Source organism: Abramis brama (genome assembly GCF_963993115.1).
Source record: "Abramis brama genome assembly, chromosome: 3".
NCBI lineage: Eukaryota > Metazoa > Chordata > Actinopteri > Cypriniformes > Leuciscidae > Abramis > Abramis brama.
The window spans coordinates 43,152,086-43,177,122 of NC_139965.1; the positions used below are offsets into that span (position 1 = coordinate 43,152,086).

The window sequence follows — 25,037 nt, forward strand, 5'->3', positions numbered from 1 at the left end:
ACATATTTTACTACAAAGCTTACTTATTCTTGAAACAGCCACACACACACACACACACACACAACATGTTATTTACCATATTTTTATTAAAGTTGCATAAAAGTGTAACAAAATTGGGCAAAAAACAACAGTTTAGTATTGCTACAAGATACTTTTTCCTCAAAAGGTATGACCTTGATCACAACAGCTTACATTTTTTCTAATTCAAATAATTGAGTCCAGTTGATTCTTTCAGTTCGCGGTCCAATTGGACACGAAAAAGAGAAATGAACAGCACTACAAGGTCCACGTAATGATAGAAAACGATGATTTCATTTTATGTTAATAGATGTTAATGCTTCTAAAAAATTATATGTATATAGTCAACTTCCTTTCCTAAAAAACAGAACCACTGAAAGTGCAAGAACCTTTTTATCCTAAAACTTGAAAAAGATTTTCACTTTTGCCTTTTTTTCCCCCATGTATATTCCTCAAACATGATTAAATTCATTTGGTTGTCATAACATAAATTTAACCTAAGGCAACATCTGAAAGTAGGAAGAGTGACTATAGAATGAAATGCTGAGGAGCAAGCTAAAGAGAAAATAAAAATGAGGGGCTCAAAGAAAAACAATAAGTGGGCAAAAAAGGGAGAAAACAGTTGAGAGTCTTGAACAGTTGCCATTGTACCTGACTTTATGTGCTACACAAGTGAATGGGATGTGAAGGAGCTTCAGTGTATGATTGATATGTGTTAGTATGTGATGGGAAAAGCTCTCCTAAAACACCTGCTGGAAATGCTGGGAATGGATTTCAAGAGCATTGAGTGAGACTATTAGCCCTCTTATTATAATATTTGATTGGCTGAGACAAAAAGAGCAGATGGCTTCCTGGGAGAGATGATTTAGGAGAGTCATGTGAGAGGATTCATTCTAAACGTACGCTTGGCAGTGATCATGATGCACTGCAGCTTGACTAGCCTGCTCTCATCCAATCGTTCTCTGGAAGAGTCAGTGTGCACATCTGTGGATGCGTGTGAGGCCCAAGAGCCACAGCTGTGGTTGTGTGTGGTCATTTCTCCTGATTCCTGAGGGTGGTGATGCCCATGAATTTCAGAGTGTGTGTGTGTGTGTGTGGCATGTGTAAGACAGGAGATAAAAAACATTAATAATAATCAAAGCCCCATATTTTCCTACACATAGTTCCCTCCCCTGTTAATACCACAAATCCAAAATAACTCCCTCACTTTATAACAGCTTTAATCACTCTTTTTATTAGTTTTTCTTTAATTAAAAATGTTCCTGCACTTATTCAAGGAAGAGGAGGATCAAAAATAGAGAGAGAGAAAAATCCACAAGGCCGCTTCTGTTTGATCTCCTTTGACGTAATTTTAAACCAAGGATCGTCACAGTTTCACAAAGGGTTTTAGTGCATGTGTTCATTGTGAGAGCAGGAAGCTTTGAAACCATATTGAAACAAAATTCTAACAAAAATCCAAGTTTATAAAATAAAACCATTCTATGCATAAAGACTAATGAAAAAAACAACCATGAAAATATGTTTAATAACATTTCAAAACAATGAAATCTTCCCCCCTTTACAAAAAATTTGAAATAGAATAAAATAACACAAATAATACAAATAAAATCAACAAAATGAGAAAAATAAGCCCTGCTTATAAGGATCTGATTGAATCTTCCATAACTTTGCCTCCTCCTCCCCAACAGATGCAAAGGAGCAACGGGACTGGATGAGCACCTGCTCAGGGGTGAATAGTCACGCCCCTAAAATTGGAAAAGGAGGGATGGGATTGGTTTAGGAGTGGTGGAGGTGGGAGGAGCTTCACTTCTTCTGAGGAGTACTGAGCTTCTGCATGCCACGGATCTTGTCCAGCAATTCAGCTACAAACACCTACGAAAGAAGAGAAAGCACAATTTTTAACAAATTTAGCAGAGAGTTGGGTAGCTGATTATGATTCTGCAGATTTCCCCAAACAGCCATAAGTCCTAAAACTGTGCACATTTGTTTATCCCCATTATTAAGAGAATTCATGTTGTTTGTATAAGTAAAATATTTGTCTAAATTAATTCTGCTTGCAGCTGCCGATGCGTATCGTGCTCTCAGCTCTGTACATATTGCCATATTTAAACAAATTTCTCATAATTCCACCATCTCTTCACAGAATTAGGATATAAAAAAGAGTGGTAAAAAAATCAGTGTTATTTCAGTTTCATTCAGATATTGTTATAGTTTTTATTGATATTTTGAATTAGTTTTTATCTTTATATTTTCTGCTTTTATTTTAAAAGTTTAGTAAAAGTCATTTATATACTTAAAAAAAAATGTCTGTGTAGGTTTTTATTAATTTTTAGTACATCAAGTTACACTAAAGAAAATGAGAAATGTTGCCTTGGCAAACTTATTTTATTTCAGTTCATTTTTATTTTATTTAAAGGTACAATGGTTTAGAACTATAATAACCCTGCCTGCTCTTAGATATGAGACAGTATACTCACTTCAGTAGGTTTATAACAGTCTACCAGCAGGTCCTGTTGGGCAATAAGAGAAAGAAATGTCATACAAATGTAAAGCCTGTTAAAAATTGAAGATAAACAATTAAATCTGACATTTTTGAGACGGATACCTTGACTCGTGCAGCGCGGTCTACGTCGTTCTCCATGTCCAACAGCTCATCCACATCAATCTCCAGCTCTGGGATCGCCTCTTCCTGTGACAGATAAGCATAAGCATCATGAAGCAGAAGGAAACGATCTGTTTGGATCAAGGATATGTCTTATATTCAAATACCCCCAAGAAGTAACAGCTAATTGGAAATTACACAACTATACTCGGTAATTCCCTACAGCTCCTGGAAATGAAGCAGTATTCCCAGAGGGCTAAGAAACACAGTGGGGAAAAAGTAGCTATAGGCAGAGACAATGGAAACACAGTGACGTTGGTTGCACAGATGACTCTGGAATGTGTGTGTATGTAAGTGAGTCTCAGACTGGAGATCTGTCTTTAAAGGTAGTTATACACAAGTAGCGGTTTACGTCTCCACCAGGGCTGATGAAGATATGTGTAATACTGCCTCTTCACCACTAGAGGTATCTCTTGTGTCACACAAACAGTTAAAGGGATAGTTCACCCAAAAATTTAAATTCTGACATAATTTACTTAATAGCCACCCTCAAGTTGTTCCAAACCTGTATGAATTTCTTTCTTCTGAGTTTGTTTGTCTTCTGAAGATAGTTTGAAGAATGAAGGTAACCAAATGGTTTCTGGTCCCCATTGACTTCCATAGGTTTTTTTCTTCCCATACTATGGAAGTCAATGGGCCTCATCAACTGTTTGATTACCTACATTCTTTAAAATATATTCTTTTGTGTTCAGCAGAAGAAAGAGACTCATGCAGATTTGGAACAACTTGAGGGTGAGTAACTGATGAAAGAATTTTCATTTTTGGGTGAACCATCCCTTTAAAAGTCAGCCTTTGGGCAAAACCGTACACAATACAAAATAAAGTTTTCCAGTTAGTTAGTAGATCAGCACAGAGAGAAGAAACTTTTAAAGTAGTTTCTAAGTTTGATTCAAGTACGTTTCCGGTTGCTTCACCCTTATCTTAACCACTTCAGTGGAATTTATTAATCTATTTAGAGAAATGATGGTTGTGTTACTCACTGGTGTGTGTTGCGATCAGTGTCTACTTGCCCTGGAGTAAAAATGTCTAGCTAGTGTAATTATACATTTAAGTACTGAGTAATATTAGTAACAAGGACACTGTAAAATAAAGTGTTACCCTATTTTCCATATCAACATGTCATTGCTTGCTGTGTATTTACATATAGTCTGATTTCACTATTAAAGCCCGTCCATCTTAAAATATGTCTATTGTTTGATGATGAGGAAGACATTAATTGACAGTTTAATATGTTAAAGATGTGATTCATCCATCCAGGCTGGCAAATTCCAGCATCATCTAACCATGACTAATGGCGCTTTTCCATTACCAGTACCAGCTCGACTCGACTCGGCTCGCTTTTCGCTCCGTTTTCCATTGCAGATAGTACCTCCACAATAGTACCTGGTCGTCATAGCGACGCCGCAGGAAACTGCCGTGACTTAATCTTTTACGCGAGACGCGCGAGACACACCCTGCTACCCACACACACAGGACAATGGAGGAAATCGAGTGTATGCTGTTTTTGGATGTTTTTGTTTTTGCTGTTTTTTTATTCAGGATACTCCGTCTGGCGCGTGCAATGATGACGCAGTGAATAGTGACGATTCTCTCTGACCAATCAGCAATCTGCCTTGTTTTCACGTCACATTTTAGTATCGCCTCAGCCTGCTTAGAACCTCGCCGGAGGTGGTACGAAAAAAAGTACCTGGAAGCAGGTACAGTTACAACTTTTACACAGTGGAAAACCAAACAAAGCCGAGTCGAGTCGAACCGAGCCGAGCCGAGGCGAGCTGGTACTGTGTAGTGGAAAAGCGCCATAAGACTGAAAGGGAAGTTGAACACATATACAGCAGCAAAACATTTGGGACCAAATGTGATTTTGCACCCAAATGTGATTTTGCGCAGATTCAGATAAGCATGATTGTTTTGAGAAATACTGCCGTGTTTGGCTATTTTTATCAGTCCAGTTCACATATTTGGCCTTGGGTTGTTGGAAAGGCGCTGGCCATGAAACAGATCTGTCTGTTTTTCTTTCCATACTGTTAGTCTGCCATCAGATGCCTTTGGCTTTCAACAAGTTCCCTAATAACTCTAATTCAAATCAAAACCTTGATTCAAATTCAAACGCTCTATATATCCCTATGTTTTAGTTTTAGCTCTGTTTTTAAGAGTAAAAATCCAACTGTGCCAGTGGAGACTCCAAACCTCAATTATACGCTGCTGTATTTTTCCCCGTCTCGTCCCTTTAGTCTGCCAATTTGGTTTATTTCTATAAAGTTGTCTCTTTCAGTAAAGACTAGTGAATACGTCTCTCTCCCCGCAAGCTATAAATGGTCTTCACAAGACTCGCAAACCCCCCTCTCTCTCACGTTTCCATTCTCCCTGTTCTGCAAACATTTGCTCCTTCAGAGCCTTTCCAAAACACACTTCATCTTCCAATTCCAGACACACACATACACACGTGTCTTATGAACACGCATAAGCTCATTGTGGTTCTGGAGCAGTGACTCATACGGCATATTAAAATATCGTCTGTCTAGAGAAACTGCCCATTGCTTCACAATGGAAAATCAAAAGGCACATGCAAGAACGGGTCTATTTCTAGAGCTGATCCTTTTTTTTATTTAAATGCTCTCTCTCGTTCTCGACGCTACGATCAGTACTTCGTCTTTTGACGGCGCTCTTCCTCCCCCTCGGTTTAAGCAGCCCAGACCAGCTGTCATTGCACCTGCCTGACTACCCCTTGCCCAAATCTCTCTCTCTCTCTCTTACTAACACAAGCACACACACTACAGTTCATTCACGCACACTGATATTGCCATGGCACCGTCACATGTGAATGGAAGCTTTAATTGCTCTGTTGAATTAACAAACCTTCAATTTGTGTCTATGACCGAGTAGTGCACATATAACTAAAGGGTGCATGAGTACACAGGAGAGAATGAGCTGTAAAAACCACTTGAGTTGGCTGCTAGGGACTGGAATGTGTGTGTGTGTGTGTGTGTGTGTGTGTGTGTGTGTGTGTGTGTGTGTGTGTGTGTGTGTGTGTGGACACAAGACAAAGAATGTAAGGCACAACATGTGGGCACCATGTGCTACTAGTCACTCACAGAGACAAGGAACAAGATAAAAAGAGCTACATAAAGCCGAGCAAAAGACAGGAAATACAAATATAAACAAAAAGTCTCTCACAGTCACCTAGAGGTTCATTAAATCCACAGAGCTTGTCATTTACACCAAGTTTAATAACCAATTAATGGTCATTTAGCTGAGGATAAAGTGCCTTTATCCAAAGTGACTTACAGTACACTTATTAGAAGCAAAGACACCTGGGGAAAAAGGGTTAAGTACCTTGCTAGAGATGTAGTTTTATGTCCAATACAGATTATTTTTTAATGTTTAGGAGTCTGATAACATTTAGCCATTTAGCAAATTAGCAGAGATACTTCTATCCAAAGCTACATTTGAGGAACATCACAAGCAATAATAAGTGCCTACGATAGTCAACAATAGTCAAGAGTAAGCTAGAGTAGTACAGAAACTATAGCAGAAGTTAAAAGGCAGAACAGTAGAGAAAAGAGAGAACAAGGACACTTATATGATTTATTTATAGGAAGTGGCTTTTGGCGCTTTTCCACTGCATGGTACGGTACGGCACGCTTTGGCGCTTTTCCACTGCATGGTACGGTACGGATCGGTTCGGTACGGCTCACTTATGGCGCATTTCCACTGCATGGTACGGTACGGTACGGCTCGCTTCGGCTCGCTTTAAATGGTACCACCTCTGTTGAGGTTCCAAGCGTACCGTACCGATACTAAAATGTGACGTGAAAACACTGAAGATCACTGATTGGTCAGACAGAATCGTCACTACCAGTGTCATTGTATTTGCGACACGAGACCATGCACGAGACAAACCCGCTAGATTTAAATAGCCAGTAGACAACAGCCAACGCTGTAGTTTCTTGCAGTTAAAAAGTTTCTTGCAAACTGTTTCTTGCAATCAGGGGCGGCGCCGGATAATTTTTAACGCATGTGCTGAGGGCACACACACACATATATGTGTGTGTGTGTGTGTGTGTGTGTGTGTGTGTGTGTGTGTGTGTGTGTGTGTGTGTGTGTGTGTGTATATATATATAAATAATTAATAAATGAGCAAAACTTGGCCACAAAATATTTAATATTCAATTATTTTAATGATCACAATTAAAGTTTTAATTTTATTAAATTGAACAAGCGCAAAATTCAGCAATCAAATATTCAAAAAGACTTAATAATAATGTTATTTCTCTCTATAGGCGCGTTTACTACGAATATGGCGATCGTCAACTTCATCTTTGCCAGACACTGACAGAAAACACTATTATAAATAAAAATCAATGCACGCATCCCCGGATTTACAAATGCACATCTTGCTTGTTGCACGCACATTATGTCGAAATAACGAGATATTATGTTGAAATAACATTATTATTAAGTCTTTTTGAATATTTGATTGAATGCTGAATTTTGCGCTTGTTCAATTTAATAAAATTACACCTATATATAGCCTATATATATACTATTAATAAATGAGCAAAACTTGGCCACAAAATATTTAATATTCAATTATTTTAATGATCACAATTAAAGTTTTAATTTTATTAAAACGCGTGCACTGATTTTTATTTATAAAATAGTGTTTTCTGTCAGTGTCTGTGCATGGCAAAGATGAAGTTGACGATCGCCATATTCGTAGTAAACGCGCCTATAGAGATAAATGCACATAATGGATTACATAAGAGAGTAGCCTATTTTTTTTTGTTTTGAATTATTTCGTTTAAAGACATTTCAAGCTTTGTGTATTTGAGGATGAGATGCGCTCCAGTTAACGTACAATGCAAGTGACCGCTCGGGCGCCTCAATGATTAAATTGTCTATTTTGCTCTTATTTATTCAGTCCAGGTAATTGTTTGATGAAAAAAATATTAAAATTAAGATACAATTTATACAAAACGAAATTCACTTTAAAGAAAGGCTTTCTACAAAACAAAACTTAATGAAGTGGTCAAAATTATGTCCGACTCGCTCCATGTCTCTCTACTCGTGCTGTTCACTTTTCATAATCAACATAGGCAGATGGAAAAAAATAACATAACATTAACTAAATGCGCTTTTTTAATGGCAGTAGGCTAGTTTAAAACAGTACATTAGGCCTAGACTCTCTATTTGTAAAGATTGCTGCACATTCATTTAATTCTGAATTTTGCACACACAAGTTGAAAGGCATTTGTTCAAATCAAGTTCACGGATAATTGTGCGTGCATTTATTAATCATTATGATACTAAAATCATAACAAAGTAGGCTATGCTATGTACAAAAAATCAGATGAGCCCAGAATATAAACGCAACGTTTAATTACACGTTAAGAATTTTCCTTCCATATAGTAAACCATTATAAGAACGTTTAATTTAATTTAAAAACATCCACATGCCGAGAATCAAGAGCACCATCCCCTGTGTTGTGCGTTTGAAATGTGGCGCGTTTACGATGATGTCATGGCAGTAGAGGCGGCAACTATAACGATCAGTCCCACCCAGTTTGAAGCGGTACTAACTGCAATGGAAAAGCAACCGAGCTAAAGCGAAACGAACCGTGCCATATCGAGTCGAGTCGTACCACGCAGTGGAAAAGCGAAGCGAGCCGAACCGTTCCGCGCCGAGTCGAACCGTACCGAGCCGAACCGTGCCGTACCATGCAGTGGAAAAGCGCCATTTGATTGTGGTTGTGGTACTTGTGTAGCACACTTGGTAGTAGCTTCTGCTACTAATTATTATGATTGTTATTAAAGGGATACTTCAGCATTTAGCATTAAGCTTTGTATCAGTAGAAAACCTGTAGTATTTTCGAATTACCGTGCTTCCCTCCCTCATATCCCCCTGAGACCTTTTTTGTCAGGAAAAAAACGTCATTTTGCGTCATCGGCGGATTTTGTGGCCAGAGGCTAGAAACTACAGCCAGTAGTAGGAGCTAGTTCCGCATGTTCTCAACCCGCCCACAGAGGGTGGGATCTCACTCACAGAATGTACAAATAGTGTCAGCCATATTTTTTTGGAAGGTAAGCCAACAGGCTCTTGCTCTTAGATATTTGACAACACTGTCGAAAAAACTCGTTGGTGACTCTCAGATACCAGAGGCTATAGATCAACGACATCAAAGCAGATGGGACATTCTTTAAAACGTCTTCTTCATTCGGGTTCGAACAGCGTGAGGGAGCGCAATAATGACAGAATTTTAGCAGATTTTTTTGCCGTAAAGCAATTTGTTATATCGCGAGACCTGATATCACGCGATACTTCCTGACGCTGAGGCCGGCGGCCTGCCAGCCCAAAGTTGCAAGGGTGGTTTTTCGGCTCACAGGCGCTTGGGGGGTGTGAGACGACCACCATTCAACCCGAAAAAAGTTATATAACTATTCCAATGACTCCGAAGCTGTTCGGTTAAGGTAAAAAAGTTACTTAGTTCACCTTTAATGAAGCATGAGATCAAACAGTTACCACAGCCACATTTACAGTGCTGGTCAGAATTATTTGCCCCCTTGGTAAATATGATCAAAGATAAATCTGCATTGTTAATCCTTTTGATAATATATATATATTTTTTTTTTAAATAGCAAAAATCTATTCTTTCATTGAAGTAAAATAATTGAAAGTGGAAAAAAAAAAAAAAAAAAAATCACATTATGAAATAAATGTTTTTCTCCAAAACACGTTGGGAACAATTATTTGCCCCCTTTTATTAAATACTTTATGCAACCTCCTTTTTCCAAGATAACAGCTCTGAGTCTTCTCCTATAATGCCTGATGAGTTTGGAGAACACCTGACAAGAGATCAGAGACCATTCCTCCATACAGAATCTCTCCAGATCCTTCAGATTCACAGATCCATGATGGCGCTTCTTCACTTCAGTTTAACCCACTCATTTTCTATAGCCTGAAAATCCAGACCCAAATCCGAAAGATTAAGGGTCTGGCATTGAGTAATGAAAATCGAGGGGCGGCACCAAGCATGCATTTGAAAATCTCACTGCACGCAATTGGATAATAGTACGACCAATCACAACAATACATGTCATTCACATATGTCGCAGCGGTGTCTGTCATCTGTTTAGCCCGCCTCTGGCCTGCCTATATCAGATACACCGATGTGATTGGTGCAGCTCGTCTACAAGGGCATAGTTAATGAGCATCATTACTTAATGCCAGAGTGACTCGCTGAGCAAATTCAAATTGTGCTCTTGCGAGAACTCTGGATTTCCAGGGTACATTTTCTATAGGGTTCAGGTCTGGGACTGGGATGACTATTGCAGATGCTTGGTTTTGTGCTCAGTGACCCATTTTTGTATTGATTTTTGATGTTTGTTTTTGGATCACTGTCCTGTTGGAAGATCCAAACATGGCCCGTTATAAGATTTCTAGCAAAGGCTGTCAGGTTTTGATTTTTTTATCTGTTGGTATTTGAGCGAATCCATGATGCCATGTATCTGAACAAGATGTCCAGGACCTCTGGCAGAAAATTAGGCCCACAGCATTAAAGATACAGCAACGCATTTCATTTTACACATGGGGTACTTTTTTATCCCTGTGTGCACCAAGCCCATCTTAAGTGTTTGCTGCCAAAAAAGCTAATTTTTTGTTTCATCTGAACAGAACAGCTGTTGTCAACATTGATAATATAAGAAATGTTTCTTGAGCAATAAATCAGAATATAAGAATGATTTCTGAAGGATCATGTGACACTAAAGACTGGAGTAATGATGCTGAAAATTCAGCTTTGCCATCACAGGAATACATTCAATTTTAAAGCATATTGAAATAGAAAACAGCTAGTTAAAATGACAATAATACTTCAGAATATTACTAATCTTTTTTCTTTTCTTTTTTTTTTACTGTATTTTTGTTCAAATAAACTTAAGCATAAGAGCATAAGAGACTTCTTTCAAAAAAAAAAAAAAAAAAAAAAAAAAAAAATCACACTGACCCCAATATTTTGATTGGTAGTGTGATATACAAAGGTCAAACACAAGCATTGTATTCTTGCAGGACCAGACTTCTGACTATCGGCATACAATTTGAAACCACTTGGAAAGAAACAGTCTGACCAATTAATCATCAATTAATTTCATTTCTGAGATCTGAACTTGATGATACCACAACAGACAAGGATGGGGGGAAAAAACTTTGAGCAGTATCTTTGTTTCCAGCCAATCAGATTGGAACTGGCGATTTCAGGCATCTCTTGTAATATTCATCAGACAGTCAGTGAACGGACGATGTCTGAGACTGAGACCAAGTCTTTATGTCCATGTGAGTCAACCTGTCGGTCAATGTGCAGGTGTGTTGAGTTGCTTTTAGTCACGGAGAACATGTCTACCCAGGATTTATGGATGACTGCATTCATGTCTGGAAATGTGTCTGTGTGTGTGTGTGTAACCTTTATAATTCAGCATATGTGTATGAGCATCTACAGCACAACAGGTCTCTTGCAGTTATGGTGAATCTGATGTGACATTATGAGAGCAGGGGGGTTTCAGACTAGTTTGACCTACATTATACAGCTGTCTTCATCACCAAGGATGAGGATGGTGGCAATATGGACTCACTGGCAGGGCCATGGAGTTGCCACACATTACTAGAACTTAGCCAAAAGGCTTTCAATTCCTACACGACCTCATCCAAAACAATAACGAGCATTACATAGTAACATATTTCCAAAGCATATGATGTTGTATCCTCAGTATTCTCAATATCCTCAGAGTGTGAGTGATGTTCAAGTTAAAGCAGCATTTTGGGTTCAATACAAGCCAAGCTCTATCAATGGAAAAATATATGGAAAAACTTTACAGCTGAAGCACTAACAAAGGAAGTACACAAGACCAGTGTTCCAGAGGGTTTAAAAGCCAAAATGTGAAGGGTGTACTTGTGTTAAATCACTATTTGTCTGAATAAAAAAATTATTCTTTTTAGGAGGGAATACTTTTTTTAAATGGATGAACTTCTAGTTATGAGTTTCCAATGTAATTTCCATGGTATTTTTTTCACCATGTAAACAGTGCTTTACAGATAGTTACGTCACATGCTTTTATGGTATATCATTGAATGTCTAGCACAAAAGTTACCTGGTTATCATCATGACAGTGAAGGTAAAAGATTGGATAGAACTTCATATAGACAAGGTCAGTAAACAATTAATATCATATTAAAGCCTGTTTACACCAAGAACAATAAATATAATAGTGCCCATGGAATTTAACGCTCTGTTTATTAAGAGCACTGCAGTTGTTTGCCGCTCTGGGTTAGTTCACCCAAAAAAATGTTACTCACCCTCATGTTGTTCCAAACTTGTATGAACTTCTTTCCTCTGCTAAACACAAAAGAAGATATTTTGAAGAATATGGGAAACCAAACAGGCCAAAGGGCCCCATTGACTTCCATAGTAAAAAATAAATACTATGGAAGTCAATGGGGTCCATCAACTGTTTGGTTACCGACATTCTTCAAAATATCTTCTTTTGTGTTTAGCAGAAGTAAGACACTCATACAGGTTTGTAACAACTTGAGGATGAGTAAATTTAGTAAATTACAAAAAAAAAAAAGTTTCATTCTATCCCTTTAATTCTTGAGCTCTTAAAAGTTGGGTGGATTCCGGCTGTCAATGTTTTTATCGTTCATCAGATGGAGAACTAATTCTAACGAAGGTGTTCTGTGTCATTAACATTATAGTTGTGGTGTAAACTTCACTATTCTCTAAACTTAGAGAAATTATTAAAACCTTATAAGTCCCTAATTAAATGAATATAAAATTAGTTGCTTTCTGTTGTAATCAACGTTAAACCACAGATGACATTGACATAACCTGTATTGAACCCAGAACATCCTCTGAGCGCAAGATGATACACGAGAAGGACAGAGATTGACGTCATGACATTATCTAGAGCTGCTTTATAGTTAAAATTAATGTTGCAATTACTTATTTAATTTAAATGACTGATTCTCGAAATTGGATATTTTCCTTTCTCGATTTCCTGTGCATTACTGTAAAGCTGCTCAGAAGCAATCTGTTCTAAGTATACCTGACTTGACAAGCTTTTATCATAAGAATGCATATATATTTCCTCATGGTAATTTTACACAGGCAGCTGTATATGATGAGCCCTTTCTAATAGGGTATATCTCTAAATATAATATATGGTATGTTATATCTAAATATATGGTAAATATATGACAAAAATTAAGCACAGTTTGCTAAATTAAGGGGGTGACTGTGACACAGCATACTCATTGACACATATTACCATACTCTAGACAGTCTCTGCTAAAACTTTAACCATGTTGTTAATAACTCTGATTTCAAAGTGTCTTCTCTTAAGGAGACGTTCCCATGAAGTGTTTATTCTATCTGCGCACATGTTGTTCTACGCTCTGATGCATGTGCGTATTTGCTCAGTGCTGACAGTCATTTAAGCCTGATATCTGATCACATATTCAAGTGCCAGCACTTCTACTGCAGGTTGGTTAATCTCTGATGTCAAGATAAGAGAAGAAAGAGTACAGATGAAGAGGATTGAGAAGAAAAAAGGCAGAGAGAGCGGATGAAGGAAATGGATATCAGAAACTGGTGTCAAAAATCACTTCCACTGGTCTGAATTTATCAATAAATCTTTTAGCCTTTACACCCACATAATCTCTCTCACATTTACACATAATCTTTCTCTCAGGCTTTTACTGTGAGCATATGCAAAAAGTCACTTAATATTACCCATGAGACAAATTACATTACAATCCAGGTGTGCACATTCACCAGCTCTCATCAATGCACAACAACATCCAACATAACTGGAGGAGTAATTCAGGCATTTCCTTTACAAACTTTAGCTGTTGGTAAAAACCCACATCCTGGGGCAATACACAGGAAAAAATGATTCATGATTCCGAAATGATTCGGATGACTTACTGATCAAGAATCTAGTTTTCAATTCGTATCACTCGACGTCTGTGATTTCATGTACCGATTCGGACGGGACTAACATCTCTGTGTTTATTACAGAGGTGCGAGTGTGTGTTTTCTAGACGTGGGCGTTACATAAGGTCATCTGTTGTGCGTGCATCATGTTGTACATGTCTTTTAATTTATCATTTGTTAATATGATTTTTATTTATTATAAAAAAAAAACATTTAAGTAAACTTGACGAGTTTATAGCAGTGGCAGTTTATAATAAACTTCCATAAGTGAGCAGAAAAATCTATGTATCTTACTCTTACCTGACACTGATATTAAAATGGGCAGTCTTCTGGGCAGTCTTTTGCTCTATTCATTACAATTTTAATGATATTTTTTGTTGGATACAATTCATATTGCAATGAAATGAATACCGAACACTGAAGATTGGTGTGCATACGGTAGCTCAGGTAGGTCAAAAAACACATGACGAGCAGCGTTAGGATAATACAACATCAGCAATCACAGACATTCGCATTCGGACGGGATTAGATTTCTCAGAGGAGAGCAGAATAAGCTATTTCCTTTTAACATGAGAGAATTCCAATTAACTGAACGGTAAAATGATTCTATGACTTATACAGGCATATGAATATTTACCTATTTAATTGCCCATATTTTAATTGAAGATATGTCATAATAGCAACACTATGAATGCAAATTTAATAATTTCACTAAAATAACCTATAGGATTTAATGAAAGCAAAGATGTCTGAAATGTAAATCTAATTCATGGAAATATTGAATAATAACAATAATTATTATATTTAAAAAATAACAACACTAGTAACAACATGCCACTTGGGGCCATCGGTGTCAATTCTGGGGGGTTGACATCTATACCCCAAGAGTCTCATTTTGATCTTCTTACTTCTTGCTTACCTTTAACTTTTGGACCCATTAATGTTTTTAGACTAGTGGAGTAAAAGTCCCTCATTAACAATTAGACACAAAAAAAATGATATTCAACATAATACAATGTCATAGATCACTATTTTCCAGAGACACAAAATTAGATCAATTAACCTCAAAACTGTTTTGACTAAATCACAAACGTTGATATTCAGATGAAATGCCTTATACCTAACGGTTTGCAATAATCAAGCAGCATAACAGATTGTTTTTGTACAGCTAAAATAACGAAGTAACTGACACTGGAAGCCTTGCACATTCAAGTCAAAAATGGACATGCCTGGTCTGACATTACACAGAAGCTGCTGTATATATGAAGACTGCAATGATTCAGTGATAAGACAAAACAGATGCCCTCTGATATGCCTTGGCCAAGCTTCCTGTTTAAATAGAAAATGTTACAGGAAAGAAAGAAAACTGCCCTCAACAAACTATTTCATGGGGTCTTCTGTAATGATCCCATTACAAATAGTAGCCTATACTAACACCCAGATGAACTCTAAACTATAGAGGGGAGTGACAAGAGAGATTGTGAGAGATTGTCTTGGATCTCATAAAACCTAAAACCTACAGAAGTTTGTTCTGAATCACTCGCTCTCCACCTCATCCAGCTCACTTTACTAACCTCTGATCCATCTCATGTAAACACACACACACAGTGCTGTACTATTGATTTCTACTTAGCCAGCTGCAGTCTGACATTATGACAGCAGTGGTGCTGACAGAGGGAAGAGGACGGGACACATGCCGCCTCAGGAGTGAGTCCTCTGGCTGGGCTGAAGTGGGCCAGTGAGGGGTGGAGGTGTCCCTCTATATACACACACTGGGGGCTTATCAGTAGAGAGCACACTGACAAATAACAAGCAACACACACACACACACACACGAGTGAGTGAGACTTTTTCCCTACATTAAAACAGAAATGGACTTTTTTACCTTCATAAAAACAACAGCAACACTGTAAAAGACAAAGGATTAGATCTTTTGTTGGTTTTATTTTTTTTTAAATATGCTTGTAAATTAATATTACATTTTACACAAGCTGAAAATATAGTGTTAAATAAGAAATGAATTACTCTAGTCTAAACCAACAAAGTCACAGAGATTCAGATGGGCTGTGTATTTTCATATTGTGTAGCGAATGACCCCAGGGAGGGAGACCAGCTCATATGGGAGCTGTTTCCATAGAAATACTGTTGCTGAACATAACACACACACACACACACACACACAGAGAGACAAAAAACACCAAATCAACAGGTCACTCACTACACATTTGACCTCCCACTTCCTTCTTGACAAAGAATGTAAAAACTAAAGCAGTAAGGATGTAAGAAAAGGAGAGGCACAAACAGCCATTAGAGAAAATCCAGATGTCTATAGTGACAAAGAAAAATGTAAGAACTCTTGTGATTGGATGGATTGCTGAGTCTGAGACAAGCAGAGAGGCCTAATTAAGAGAAACAATAATGACCTCAACGAAATGAATCGCAATCAGTCCATAAGCTTAATCAACTGGCAAACCCACAGAATTGTTAGAGATTTGAGACTAATAGAAAGCGAGCAATTTATTTAGGCTCAGTCTGATTTAACCCAACCTAACATTACAGACTTAACTCAAAATTACAGTAAACAAAGTATTTCTTTATCTGATATAATGTTCATTTACTGACCTATCGATGTACTAATATCTGTTTTGTACCATTGTAATACTCTGACAACAGTCACAGTGGTGATGATGAGTCACATGATGAATCAAAGCTCATCACAAGCAGCTTTTTTACAAGAAAGTAAATAGTAATATATAGAAGCTGCACAGTCATTTTACTGTACGGTATTTACTGTAAAATTTCATTAAATGCACAGTTAGATCTATCACAGTTATTCACTGTATATAGTATGGAAACTTTGTTAACCAATTAACAGTTTTTCACTGTAGCATTTTTACAGTATTTTACCGTTAAAATCACGATCATTTTACAGTGAAAGGGGACCTACTATGCAAAATTCACTTTTATATTGTTATTGAACATATTTGTCCGCAGTGTGTGTACAAAACCATTATATTGTGGTACAAATCAATCCACTGTTTGTTATTACCCCAGTAAATCTGAAAAAAGTAAATCTCTACACACTGACAAAACATATTTACAATTGCACCTTTATTAAAATCCAGTCATAACAAAATATACCAACTTCCTGTTCAACAGGAAATGAGTCAACACGGGACAGAAAGTGTTTTTCACAGGATCTTTAAAACAGAATTTCTGTATTATTTAATAGTATGCTTTTAATAAACACTTTTGTGTGTCTGAACATCTTTATTAATTGGTTTTCCTGCATGTCATGTGGCCATTACCCAACCTCAGAGAACTATGAACATGCAGATTTCTTATTAAATTACTGAAATACTAACTTAAAGTTTCAGGGGGTACTTCAAGTCAATATTTTAGGTCAAAGGGGTTAGGCTGACAAAAAAAAAGTTTGGGAATCCCTGAGTTAAATGAGTTAAACATCACTAAATCACTAGTGATGTTTGATATGGGATAGCCATTGCAAAACATCATGAGATCTTGAATCAATAAATATGGTGTATAATGTGTGCTGTAGTCTTTTTAAAATATGGCTCTGTGGTCATTCTTTCTAAAGATAGAACAAGTTGGAGGGGAGAAGAGCGGAAAAAGCAGAGGTGATAAAGAGAAACACAAACAGGGCAAGACCTGCAAGTCTCTCTCTCTCTCTCTCTCTCTCTCTCTCTCTCTCTCTCTCTCTCTCTCTCTCTCCTCTCTCTCCCTCTCTCTCCCTCTCTCTCCCTCTCTCTCCCTCTCTCTCCCTCCCTCTCTCTCTCTCTCTCTCTCTCTCTCCCTCTCTCTCCCTCTCTCTCTCTCTCTCCCTCTCTCTCCCTCTCTCTCCCTCTCTCTCCCTCCCTCTCCCTCTCTCTCCCTCTCCCTCTCCCTCGTTTCTGGAGCGGAATAAAGCAGGCAAGCGTTCATCATATTCCCTAGATTAGAGCACTTTAGGATATTCAGTCTGGGCGCCTTCAAGTGTGTGCGCATGCTTGTCTGTGCATGTGTATTTCTATTCGTACTTAATTGAAACCAAGTTACCCACAATCCCACTAATCCACCAAGTACCTTCAGAACAGGGCACTTCAAAAAGAGTTTTTCAGCAAGTACATGGCTAAAAAAAAACACTGAGAAGAAACAGCCTTTACATCAAGCTGGAAATCGAAGAGGAAAATGGGAAAACGTTACTATGCTCCGCTGCTCTAGTTTCTGTAATTACAGGTTTCTAGCGGTAATTATCGCAAAGCCCTTTAGACTAATGAAAGTGTTTCTGCATCATTAAAGGACTGAAGGGTATGTGACTACACCCTTTGACCTGATATATGGTGATCACTGGTGATGATGTCACAGGTGGAGTTCAGGCCCTGCAGATGCGTTTTTGATGTGGAGATTGGAGTTTAAGACAGGATGAAAACAGATTTTTTTTTGTTTTACGTCTTCATTTAGAGGTACAATTTTAAGATAAAAGCATTGTAAAATAATAATTTAAAAAAAAAAAAGCAGTAGGGATAGAACAGAATGCAGGTATTGTGTGTGTGTGTGTGTGTGTGTGTGTGTGTGTGTGTGGGGTGTTTTTGATAAGCCATCTTAAAAATGCTTATGGCAGATGCTAAAAAAAACCAAAGGATCTGCTGTAACAATCTTTGTATGGCTATACCATCAGCAAGGCATGCAAAAATATATCAAAATTGAAACAAAAAAGGGGAAAACCATAAATCGACTAGTCTGTTGTTAGTCAACCATTGTGACCCATACCCAATATCAAATATCAAATATCTTATTAATAGTGCACTCCAAACCTGTTATCTTAGGCTCTCATGGCTTCAACCTACAGTAACCTTCCGAAGCAACACAAAATTGCTTAACTGGATTATAAACAAGATAAAGAGCCAGACAGTCTGTCTGTTTGGAGAAGTTAACTTAGTTCACTTTGCTGAATCTTTTGCTCTTGAATTAGGCTGTGTACAAAAGGTTATTTCCAGCCGGATCAGAGCCCTTTTACATAAGGATCACTGAGTGACCAACAGAAAAGGCAAGATCTGAAGACCTCCTGCTTTGAAGCACGTTGAGATCATGAAGTCTCTGTCTATAACTGAGGACCATTTCAAATGGTTTGTTGTTCACTTTTGCAAACAGAACAGCATCATAAACATTCATTCACTGTATAACACACAAGACGAAGTTGACTTAACAGGCTGCTAACTCTTAGGCTTACAGTGAGGAAAATAACTAGTCAATCAGCATTAGTGTATACTCATCTCTCCCTCTCTGTAATCAGGATCTGTGATTAGCGGGTGGGTGTGTAAATACAGTTATGTAAACGGTAGAATGTTAGATGCTGAGCAAATTATGACAATGGCTGCATCCAAATTCACACTTGTACTAAGAACTAAAATTATATACTTCGCTGGATACTTTTGAGAATGGGACATTCTACTACATTATAAAATAATGTCTTTAAACTATTGATATGCATAGTTTTAGCTTAAATTCATTACAGAGTATTTATTAACTTTTTTAAAACTTCGGCCTCATGTTTCTTGACACTTTTTAATCGACTGAAAAGTCTAAAAATAACCGTAAGTAAACAGTTTCTACTCTTTAGGAAGTACAGTATGTGAATTGGGACACGGTGCATGATATGATCATCCAGGAAGTGCAATTTGATGTTATACGGTATCTGTCAAGAGTATAAACTGAAATGAATCAAAATTAAAAGTTAAAAAAACTAATTGAAATCAACAAATCAAGTGTTTTTGCTACAGTAAATTCATGTAAAAACATGACAAATCATGAAAACGTAAGGTGTGCGTTTTTTGTGTGTTTTTTTTGCAAATCTCTAACAGACATGCAAAGCTGCTTTTTTAAATATACATTCTGACTATAGGACATGCCTGAACCTGTTCTTTCCCCTACACACTAAAACACAGATGCATGCAGAAACACACAGCACACACACACTTTCACACAGGTGGAGGGGGGATGCTTGACAGCAGCTAGCAGGTGAGAAACTGAAGTATTCAAATAAGGTCTGAGAGTGAGGAAGGAGATAAGAGAACTCAACACAAAGCAAATATAGAGCCAATATAAAGAGCGGCTCAACATCCTGACACGGTTCATCATTGTGCGACACGGGCACAAACAAAAGGACTGCTCCAAAGCTGAGGTCACGGGACTGCTGTGACCTTTACTGCCTTCTTAAAACATCAGAGTCACAACATACACACACACACACTTCCTGCAGTTTCGCCTGTCACTGGCATTTCCTTCGGTCATGACTCACGGCTCGGCAGTCTCCATTATGCAGCATCAACCCGATGATCCCAGAAACTGCAATTATGCCTCTCCTTCTCCTCCTAAGCCTGTCAGAGTATCCTTCATCCCCTCTTTCTTTCACTTATTTGCCTTTCCCTTCTTGTACGCATGTACAAATTTGCTGATTCATTCCAAAATGAACGAACTGGTAGCAAACATGAGTTGTGGACAAACTATTACTCAACCATGTCACAGTGTACAGATGTACACACTTGACTCATTAATTTAATTTATTTTGCAATTTCATGTGACATAACGTGTTAAAAAGTGCAGTTGTATGTAGCAAAGTGCAACACACTGTGTGAGTGTTAATGAGAGGAAGGAGGAAAAACACTCAACGCCATCCTTGTGTTCCTGGCCAAAGCCACAGCTGTCCCTCTCTATACCTCCCTCCCTCCAACTCTTTCACAGACCGTCTGTTAGTCTCCATCAATGACTGTCTGTTTACTTCTCCCTTGATTTTTGCATCCTCTTTTTTTAACTTCATTTAACACTGCCATTAGTTCCTGATTTCAAAGAGACTCCAATCAAGCGATGATGCAGTCATTAGTCAATCATTCCCTGAAAACACACTGCTGAGCTTGAGAAATGATTTTCTTCCCTCATGTTTGACCCTCCTAGTCAGTATTTTTATTTTCTCCTCCCTTTTATTATCCGCAGCGATTTTACTTAACGCCAAGCCACATCTGTAGCATTGTTACTAAAGCATTTCTGTCTGGTCTTTTTAAAATACTACACACTCATCAAGGGAAACCAACCACTTGCTGTGCAGAAAGTGAGATTATAATGACTTGATTGCTTCTCTATGGCAGTATGCAACGCTGGCTCCTTCCACGGCAAAATTGGTTATCTGGCTTCTGACAATTTAAGTAGTTTTAAATGAAAAGGATTAAGACTCTCAAGGGACCACCACGTCACACACTATTGTTTACTAAAAAGCTAGGAAAGTTGGCAAAGCGGATTTAACATGCTGGCATGGGTTTGGATAACGTGAGGAAGAAAGTGCATGTTTGTGTCTGGCTGTGTGGTTATAGATTGGGGGAGGGTACATACAAGAGACATGAGGAATATGCAAAACTACATGTTCATCTCTTTTGTTAAAAGGCTGGATTTTCCCTCCTAAGACAGGTTTGTGATCAGTCTCAACACTCCTTTTTGACTTCATGTACATGAAGACTATGTAAAAGAAGCCTTTACAACCAGTTGGCCTGTTTAAATTAATCTTTTTTTTTAATTACACTGAAGAAGAGTCACAAGGCCAACAAAACGTTTCTTTCTCAGAAGGTCATGGGAGTTGAGAAGAAAATACATTTTTTTAAAGTAAGATTCAGGTTCCTGGAGAATTGTTCCTCATTGTTAAATTGTACCTGTTTAACACCTGAGTGAAATATTTTTGTGAAATCATATTTTGTAAGTAGCTACGGCACGTCAAATAAAAGATCACAGGACATCACATAACGTTATATAGTGCAGGATTGCATTCATTCGTCGAATTCTAAAAGTATGGCAATTCTGATCCAACTAGATTATCTGTGGATATCTACATTTTCCAACCATCATTTGACTTCTGTTTTATGAATACTGCCAAAAGTACTGATTTATGCATAGACTGTAGGCTAGAGCAAAGTACGCATAAATTTGGACGCGGGGAACACGCTTCTCGACACCTACTGGTGTAACGATGTAGCTTGCAGAACGCGCGTCACTGAATTAATTTTAAGTGAACGGAAACAAATCCCTATAACGTAATGAATCTCGAATCAGAATGAAGCGACAGCACCCCCGAAACGGTATATGGTCGATCTCATCATCACACACCTTTTCCAAGTTTGATAAGCTTTAATGTTTAAATTGCGCGCCTTATAAAATCTTTAACTATTAACTTACTAGTTTCATCACGTTAACCTTCTCACCGACATTTTCGAACGCGACGTGCACGTGACGTCAGCGCAGGTAGATAAAGTCGAAATATACGTAGTAACTAATGCGCTCTCCCTTAAGTCTCTTTAAGTAAAATATGGGTCATCTGCAGATTGACACAAAGGCTACTTACATTCTGCACATTCGCTCGTAATGATGTTACGGTGGCTGCGTAGGATAACTTGTTCACTACTGCCGTTACAAAGCGCACTTATCTATGAATAACCTCCTGAACTGTTGGTGACTTTATCATTTCTTTTTGTTTAGTAAATAAACTAATCCACTATACAATCCAAAAAGATGAATAGTCCATCTTATGCTACTTTTATTTAGTAAAGCTTTCACAAAGAGTCTTACCTCACAGTCGTAGAGATCCGTTAGCTGGTCAATAATCCACTCTTCCAAATTAAGTCTCTTTCTCAGTTCTTTCCGGTCGTATTTCACTGTGACCCGTCCTTGCTTGCGGGCCGGGGTCTCGGCTTCTTCGGTTGAGCCGGTGGGCGTCTGGAAGTAAACGCGAGCTGGTTGGCTCGATTCTGGACTTGTTACCGCCGCCATAGTCCGCAAATATGCTGTGAATAACCGGCTGGTAAAGAAGATAGGGTTTTCTTCCCCGTGTTTGTTGAGCAGTGTGATTTAAAAGGCCACTAATAAAGCTATTTATTCCTTCTCGCGGAACTCAATGACATTTGGCAACTACTTAATAATATTTCTAAAGTCATATGAGGTAACTATATATTTGATTGTTTGTTTCGCTTGGTCTTGTACCAATCTATAAAGCCGCTAAGCACTTACAGGACTGCAAACCGCGTGTCTCCTTTTGCTTTAGAAAGTAATGCCACAAACGCTCAAATCACTTCAAACTCCAGCGTCTTCCTCGTGGCCTACTGTTTTCCTTTAAATAAAAATGGAAGCCGTTTGCAATGATTTAACCGTTCATTTAAAGAGAAACGTCAGCGTTCCTTTTATCTTATTCGAAGCAATAACAACGAAAACAAACAGTGCAGTGTCCCCCTTCTTTTTGTCCTTCCTTTCCCCCTCCTCTCTTTTCCTACTCTGCTTCTCTCACCCGAGTGATGTGTGTGTGTGTGTGTGTAACCCCCTCTGAGCCAGGCTGTCCTTTCTCTCCCTCCCTCTCTGACAGCCTCTCTCTCTTCCTGTCTCTATTGCTGACTAATAAGTTAACCAGCCCTCACTTCAGGCTAAATACAACCAGATAATCCTGTTATTTCAAGTGAGTTGCTAAAATAAGTGAGGAATAAAAACAAAAGGTTTCTTTAATAGTGGCATCTACATATGCATCTCTGTTAAGACTTGTCTGTTTAATTTTGTGTCTACTTATCAGTAACTTTTATTTATCAGGAATATTATAGATTTTACTTACTCACTCAACAGGCCTGTTACAGCAGGATCTAGCTAACTAGCCAAACCAGAACTTTTATGAGTTAAAGTCACCCTGAAATCAAAACTGACAAATCTTTTTTTTTTTTTTTTATTGGAATATTGCAGTATTTATTCCAAGTGATTTATTATTTTTCATCATTATTTTTTTAAATCCATGTGGCGTCATAATATTTAATTAAAATGACTTCCCCTCCCTCTTGTAGCACCATTTCTTCTCTTCTCTGATGACACGTTTACTGGCGTGAGGACGGAACAACCTGTCACTAACACGATATTGCAGCAATAGCAAACCACAATCAATAGAGTGCAACAGTGCCCGTCCACTTTTTCAGGGGTGTTGGTTCCGCATTTTTTCCATAGAGATTTAAAAAAACTAAATCTTGAAAGCGTTATAAGCCATTAACCAAGCCAACCAGCAATGAGGTGAATCATAACATTACAAACTTTCATTTAAAACAAAAAAGTATTTGAAAATCAAACAAAAATACAAAGGTACAAGACTGTGTACTTAACGGCTTTACTGAGGGAAAAAACTACAATCCCATGAAGCATTGCAAACAGCATAATCAAATTAAAAACGATGAAGACATATAAAACTACGCATTTTGAGAGTTACTCGATTATGTCATTTGCAGTGCTTCATGGGAGTGGGCGGGGCTAAAGAGATCTTTTGGCATTTGCTTGTTTCGACACTGTTTTGGTGGAATTTTATGTACAGCATCATGGGTAATGTAGTTTTTCACCACAAATTCAGCTGTTAAACAATTATTTCAAACTACATTGAAGCAAATATTATCAATTAACAAACTCGTATAGCTCACAGTAAAGGTGTATAAGTTATCGTTAAAAATATCGTTTTTTAATTCTGGAACCCGAATGTTGCACTCAATTCCCGATGGACAAAATCAATTCCCACCCAAGCTGTTTCACTTATACACTATATTGTTAAAAGTGTTGGGACACCCCTCCAAATCATTGAATTCGGGTGTTCCGATCACTTCCATGGCCACAGTTGTATAAAATCAAGGACCTAGGCATGCAGACTGCCTCTACAAACATTTGTGAAAGAATGGGTCGCTCATCCATTTCAGGAGCTCAGTGAATTCAAGTGTGGTACCGTGACTGTGAAATCTGTGAAATTTCCTCACTACTAAATATTACACGGTCAACTGTTAGTGGTATTATAACAAAGTGGAAGCAATTGGGAACAACAGCAACTCAAAGTGTTAGGCCACGTAAAATCACAGAGCGGGGTCAGCATGCTGAGGCACACAGTGCGCAGAAGTCGGCAACTTTCTGCAGAGTCAATAGCTACGGACCTCCAAACTTCATGTGGCCTTCAGATTAGCTCAAGAACAGTGTGTAGAGAGCTTCATGGAATGGGTTTCCATGGCCGAGCAGTTGCATCCAAACCTTACATGCAAAGCGTTGGATGCAGTAAAGCACGCCGCCACTGTACTCTAGAGCAGTGGAGACGTGTTCTCTGGAGTGACGAATCACGCACATTCTCTGTCTGGCAAGCCCATGGACGAGTCTGGGTTTGGCGGTTGCCAGGAGAACGGTACTTGCCTGACTGCATTGTGCCAAGTGTAAAGTTAGGAGGAGGGGGGATTATGGTGTGGGTTTTTTTTTTCAGGGGTCGGGCTTGGCCCCTTAGTTCCAGTGGAAGGAACTCTTAAAGGGATGGTTTCGGAGTAATTTCAACCTAGGGTCCTTTG

General features: G+C 38.2%; 1 protein-coding gene across 1 annotated transcript; it reads right to left on the reverse strand.

Moving 5' to 3' along the window:
- Window positions 1-68: 68 nt before the first annotated feature.
- ppp1r14bb (protein phosphatase 1, regulatory (inhibitor) subunit 14Bb) lies at window positions 69-23,080 on the reverse strand. The gene is made up of 4 exons (XM_084110352.1): window positions 22,273-23,080; window positions 2,624-2,707; window positions 2,496-2,528; window positions 69-1,890 (listed from the first exon to the last, which is right to left on the reverse strand). The coding sequence occupies exons 1-4, from the start codon at window positions 22,471-22,473 to the stop codon at window positions 1,822-1,824; spliced, it is 387 nt and encodes a 128-aa protein (XP_083966478.1). The 5' UTR covers window positions 22,474-23,080; the 3' UTR covers window positions 69-1,821.
- Between the last annotated feature and the right edge of the window lie 1,957 nt (window positions 23,081-25,037).